At 36.0% G+C, this 6889-nt stretch overlaps 1 protein-coding gene across 1 annotated transcript; it reads left to right on the forward strand.

Moving 5' to 3' along the window:
• Positions 1 to 4035: 4035 nt before the first annotated feature.
• Positions 4036 to 6691, forward strand: LOC117121777 (MAM and LDL-receptor class A domain-containing protein 1-like; the record flags this gene model as incomplete). Its single annotated transcript, XM_033267088.1, has 4 exons — positions 4036 to 4129; positions 5402 to 5533; positions 6009 to 6344; positions 6478 to 6691. Coding segments are annotated over 4 exons (699 nt in total), but the record flags the coding sequence as incomplete, so codon positions are not given.
• Between the last annotated feature and the right edge of the window lie 198 nt (positions 6692 to 6889).

The raw sequence follows: 6889 nt of genomic DNA on the forward strand, positions 1-6889 counted from the left end.
TGAGAGCACTTTTAAAAAAGGCCACCTATGCCTATATTATGGGGTGCTCATCTCGGTAACAATTAGGCTTAATAATTGTATCGCATTGTTCATAAGATCGACAATGGCGTAGGTTCGTCGCGGTCGGTCGATAGGTCTATAAAACGAAGACCCAATACCCAAAAACGAAGACCCCTGTTTTTTTTTCTTTTATTTTGATGATAATACGCCAGGCTGTCACAAAATCAATTACGAATTTTTTTGGGCGTCTGTTTGTGAAATTTTCAAGGGTCTTCGTTTTATAGACACCCTATGGGTGTCTACAAAACGAAGACTCGGTCTTCGTCGTCGGCCGACGAGATTCTATGGAGAACGATACGTTCAGACGTCCTACAGTGAGCGAAGTTGGATTCGTCGTACGACGCAGAACGTGCCCTGCATTATACTTAGGCCTATTGGTAGGCAATTTATTAATAATGTCGGTCGGTCAGTCATTTCATCAGTCAGTCGGTTGGTCTGCCGGTCTGTCTTATAGGCCTACATCTTACATTGGTGGATCGGGAGGGGTCGGGGGTCCTGACCCCAATCCCCCTTGCGGAAAAAAATAATAAAAAAGAATCTAGACCTACTTTTTTCAGGACCCGTAAGCTGAAATTTTTTTGTTACAATGGGAAAATCAGAAGTCGAGAAAGCTAATTTTCTGCCATCTAGGAATCAAAAATACTCTTTTTTTTTATGTATATATACCGGTACACACACAATAGGCCTACTTACTGTAATAGAATTAAATGAGAACTAAATTACCTCGCCGTTTTGAAGAGAGGTAAATCTTGAATTTGGAAGAAACTAAAAGTCATTGAAAGACACTTCAGAAGTGGGTAAGCTCATTTCCCGCCAGCTAGGAATCAAAAAAATTTCCGAGGAGTACCCGGACCCCCCTTTCACTTTGGGGTTCATCAATTCATTGAATCATTTTTCAAGAAAGAGCAAACCTAATCTAACAAGTCAATAAAAGACACCTCAGATGTCGGGAAAGCTCACTTTCCGCCATCTAGAATCAAAATTCTCCCTACATATGTCCTCTTTGGCGCTCATCGATTCATAAAAAAGAATACGTATGAAACTACTCAATTGTTTTTAAATGTATATACATACATAGTCTTTTTACTGTAATAAGAATGATAAAGTTTATACCTGACCATTTTCAAGAGGGCATAAAACCTTGAATTTTGAGAAACTTGGAAGTCATTAAAAGACACTGGTCAGAAGTCGGGAAAGCTCATTTCCCCCCATCTAGGAATCAAAATTTTCCCGGGGGAGGACCCCATCCCCTTTCTTTTTTTTTCTTCCTTTTTTTTTGGATGCTGACCTCCCCTCTCCACCCCAGTAAATTTCAACCCAAATTCGCCCCTGATCTTATTATATTTAACGTAAACAGCCAGAGAGAAATGCCTCCCCTTGGTAATAGCCCTTCGTCAGAGCAAAATATAAAAATAGCCATATAAAATACATATATGATAAAATGGTGGTGATTTAGTGGTTATGGCGTTCACCTTGACAGCAAGAGGTCACAGGTTAGATTCCCGTTGGAGGTAATTTACCTCACAACTTATTTATATAACAATATTCATTGAGGACTATACTGTGTGATGGCAAACAACAAACAACTGACAGGCATCAAACTGAATTTAGTCGAAACAATGGCACTGAATTTCGTCGAAATGTACTGTTAATAATGATTTAAAGCGTTCGTAATAGTTTAAAGCTGGTAACCTCGATTATATGTTCCCCTTTGATATAAATTGTTATACTATATTCTACATTAGCTGGCGATAGTAGTTACATTAGCTGTGAGGCAATTTTCGTTACTACATTAACTGTTGAGCGTTCTACATTAGCTGGGGTTGATTTTCTTTTTACTACATAAGCTATTTTTTTTTCTCTTTTGTGGGAATAACCCACCTTTATTTTCCATTATCTCTTTTTTCAATAATTTTCTGTTTTATACTTATCTATATTCCCTTAAGTGAATAAATATGAAACTCATTGAGTATCCTCATATTTACAAAAGTAAATTTTTCATTTTTTCGGCCCTTTTGACAGTTTCACAATTCACAAATCTTTAAGCAGAATTCGTTCACTCAATCATGATACAAGTTATGAATATCATCTATTTGCAATTACATTTTTTTTTTTTTTTTGTTTTGTTTTGTTTTTTAACATTTTTTTTTTTTTTTTAACATAAAATCTGCCCATAAAGTACTAACTTTTATGGACATACTCCATCATGAATTATATATGTCACATTAGGTATCATTTACAATTTTTTTTTTCTGTTTAAATAAAATTACACCCCTTGTGTTCATGCTTCCAAAAGAATTTCGTATGAACGGACGTTTAAACTATGCTATCATGAAGTACATGTCACCTTGTGTCAAATCATACGTACACTTCATCACGAATTATGAAAACGTCACATCATATTTTTCTGATATATGCATTTTTTCCATCTGTGTGAGCATCCCAGCTTCATTTCTAATAGGTAAATCAATAATATAATATAACGAAACGTTTTCGAATCAGAGGCTGATGAAATCAGCATTACCCCCAACAATCAAACAAATGAAAAAAAATAGTAAATCAAATATGGTTACATAACATTATAAATAGCTTTAACAACATTATTTAACTGTAATAATTTCAATTGTATTTTTTTTAATGTTTTATATTTTAATTAAGTAACTCAGACCATTACACAGAAGATATAACCCATAACTTGTCATTAAAAAATCAATCAATTATACATCAAAAACGTTCGATTTAAAGCGTTCGTAATAGTTTGAAGCTGGTAACCTCGATTATATGTTCCCCTTTGATATAAATTGTTATACTATATTCTACATTAGCTGGCGATAGTAGTTACATTAGCTGTGAGGCAATTTTCGTTACTACATTAGCTGTTGCTCGTTCTACATTAGCTGGGGTTGATTTTCTTTTTACTACATAAGCTGTTGGTGTTTCTACATTAGCGGGGAGTTTTACTACATAAGCTGTGGAGTGTGCTACATTAACGGTTGCAACATTAGCTGCTGTTTTCTACATTAGCGGTTGTAACACATGCGATTCATGCAAGCCATGAAGCTAAAAATCTGTAAAAGTATCAATGACAATATTTTAATATAAATTATGATGTTCATATGACATTTTCATCGAGTAATACTAAAATTAAAGCATTTCCTTCCATCAAAGGGTGACTTAATTCAACCCGGCCCAGTCATTTCCCTGGAAGATAATTTAAAAGGAGTCGCAACGAGCCCTCGCCAACCTCGAAACCAACAGGAACAGGAGAGGGCGACCGACAAGGAGGAGGGATGAATTCTGAAAAGACGAGTCGTACCCACCTGCATGTTTATTCACGTTTGATAAATAATTAATGTTACTGTTCTTAGACTTATTATGATATATTAATAAATAAATAATAAATAAATAGAATATTAAAATAGTATGGGGTTATTCTATACTTTTGAGGATCACCATAACCACAACTTGGTTTACAAACTCCCTAAATATGTGCCACACATAGCTCCATTATCCTCTCCCATTATTTAACCACACCCTGGACTGAATGCATTGATTTGCATTTACTGCAAATATATATAAAATAGTTCATTCTTGGCCCTAGTGCCTAAAGCTGAATAAATAATTTTTTTTAAAAGAAGTACAGATCGTCATTGGGTAAGATAAGTGCAGGCATAATTTGGTGTTTTTGTGGTATATCCTTGGCCCTAGTGCCTAAAGCTGAATAAATAATTTTAAAAAAGTAGAGATCGTCAATGGATAAGGGCAGGCATAATTTGGTGTTTTTGTGGTATACATGTCAAAATTGCATTTCTTTTAAATCAATCAAAAATGCTGTACTAAACAAGGACAGCATCTACAACTTAATTTATAATTTAATTTGCTAATCATACGTTTGTTTTTATATAATTTGGCATTACAGTCAGGCAATTAAGTAAATTATATATAATTATACAATAATTATAATATACCGCATTTATTCGAATAAGCACTCCGGGGCGCTTATTGTTCAGATGGGTTTTTGAGGAGCCAGTGTTTACCGGTAAATGTAGTCTACTATGCATAATTAATGGTAAGTGTTTTTAACGGCTATTAAATCCCTAATTAATTAGCAATTGATTTAATTCCATTAGGGTAAAACACTGATAATTAATCCAATGCTGAAAATGATGTTGCTCCAATTTCAATTAAACGTCAAGGCGTTTATTCCAAATAACTTTTTTGGGGGGGGGGGGGGGGGGGGGGGTAGCCCATAAATTAATTATTATTAGTCTTTTATGCATTTTAAATTATGACGTTTACTCTTTCAATTGCGTTTTGTTTCAAGTTTTTTAATTGTCTTTGCTAGTCATGTTTATGTTGTGGAAAATAAACATGGTCCTCCATCCATGCATGAGGCGAATGGGCAGAGTGTGAGTGAAAATGAATAATACATAACCTGTCATTCATTATAGGCCTATTTGAAGTCACGTGTGTGGCAATTATCTTTTTAACATCAAAATAATTATGTTAAAAGTAGTTAATTCATTATTGTAATTGTTTTATAAATTGTACAAGTGTTTATTAGCGTGGAATTTTGTGTTCCTCGCATGACTCGCACTGTTGGTACACGTCCCGCATAAATTATTACCGTCATGGCTCGCGCATGAATCGCTGGTGACCTGATGTTACGACTATTATTGATGATCATCCATATGTATAGGTACATAATGGCTACGCTTTCCATCCAATCACATGAGATAGAGCTCTATTTAATAGGCCTATGAGATAGCATGTCATAAAGGCTGGCACTATGTTTAAATATTTTAGAGCGGACGGACAGTTACTGCGTGCTGTTATTTATTCCTAATACAACATTTCTTGGTAGCCAGACATCAGGTCCCGTACTCGTTCTACCCAGCTTTCTATTAAAATAATTACAAACATCACCACTAAGCTTATTGTATTCAACATATAAAAAACACAGTATACATAAACATCACCTTATGATGTGCATTGGCTAAATTTGTTATGTTTGAAGTCATATAACAAAATGTATTATACAAAAAGTTGCTACAGTATTTACTTTATAGTGGTCTTTAATTGGAGGGAATTGTTTTAGTTGTGTCCACCACTGGAAAGCAAGGTCTCTAAACAGAGAGGGACTTTACATGGAGGAGCTAGCTTATAATAAATGATAGGCATTTAAACGGTGCCGCAGAAAAATGGTCTTTAATATTGGTGGTGGTCTTTTATTAGAAGGGTGATTAAATGGAGATACCTGCAGGCCTACAATTAAGTTAACATGACCATTGAACGATTCTATTGCTTTGGTAACACTTTCTTGTCTTTTATTATTTAATAGCATCTTATAATTTCCAAAATGGTTGGGGAGGTTGGTCTCAAGAATCTGGTGACGATTTTGATTGGACACGAATATACGGTTCTACATCATCGTCTAACACTGGACCAACAAACGGTCATTCAGGTTATAGCCGTGAGTATGCCTACATGTATTTGTCAAACACAGGCTAAAATTCAAATTACGATTGCGCACCGTCTCTCGGGTAAATAAGCCGTTTGCCCCCTGTGCAACATGGCCCATGTGGACATTATATACTCTTTGGAATATTGATAGGGGATTGTCTCCAGGTGCAATTAACTAACAGAAGGACCCATTGGAAATATTCTTCAGACATTTGTGGGCTACCTTTCACGCTAAAGAAATCCAAATGCTATCAATCCGTTCGTTTTTCGTTCGTTTGTTCGTACGTACGAACGTTCGTTCGTTCAATACTTAATTTTATTTATTTATTCATTCATTTACTTACTATATTTAATTATTTTATTTGCTTATAAGTCATTTATTGATTAAGTAAATGTATAAATTGATTTCATTGATCATAGATTATTGATTCACATCTTTCATCTCGCCTTACTTTAATTAAGTAATGATCTTTCTATTGTTTTAGAGGATTATTATGTATATATTGAAACTACTTCTGTATCTACTGGTGAGTCAGCTCGTCTACAGAGTCCATTGCTACCAGTGACGCGAAGTTACAGTTTAGAGTTTTACTACCATATGTACGGAGCTGCAATGGGAACTCTCAAGGTTTACAGAAAGTCCACCAACGGTTATACTTCTCTGTGGACAAGATCTGGTAACCAAGGGAATTCGTGGCATTATGCAAAAGTATACTTCCAGCGTTATGGAAATAGCAATAACTACGTCGTATTCGAAGGCACTGATGGAAACTCGTTTACAGGGGACATAGCAATTGATGACATCAACATCAATGTTGAAGGTGCATTTTGTATTGTTACTAACAAAAACCTATTTCAATAACACCGCAACCATTATATAATTATAAGATACCTTGTCCTTTGAAGGATTCTGTTGCTTTTGTAACACTTTCTTTGTCTTTGATTATTTAATAGGAACTAACTTCCAAAATGATTGGGGAGGTTGGTCTCAAGAATCTGGGGACAATTTCGATTGGACACGAACATACGGTTCCACACCATCAACTGGCACTGGACCAACAAGCGGTCATTCAGGTTATAGCCGTGAGTAGGCCTACATGTAGGGCCCCTCGGGGAGAGCTTCCTTCCCCTCCCCCCCCCCCCCCCTTGTCGGGGAGAAAAAGCACAATTCGTCGGGGAGAAAAAAAAAATGTATTTTCTACATATTAGGAGACTCTAAAATAAATTGTCAAAATTTTCGGGGGTTTCTCCCCCTCGACCACTTTCGAAACCTTTTAATCGAAGCTCCACCACGCCCACTTTGCTTTCGTCGGGGAAATCTGACCCCTCGTCGGGGGCGTCTCCCCCCCCCCCCCCGGCCGGCACC

This window comes from Anneissia japonica, unplaced genomic scaffold, assembly GCF_011630105.1.
Source record: "Anneissia japonica isolate Jap-2015-1 unplaced genomic scaffold, ASM1163010v1 scaffold3436_len560460_cov161, whole genome shotgun sequence".
NCBI lineage: Eukaryota > Metazoa > Echinodermata > Crinoidea > Comatulida > Comatulidae > Anneissia > Anneissia japonica.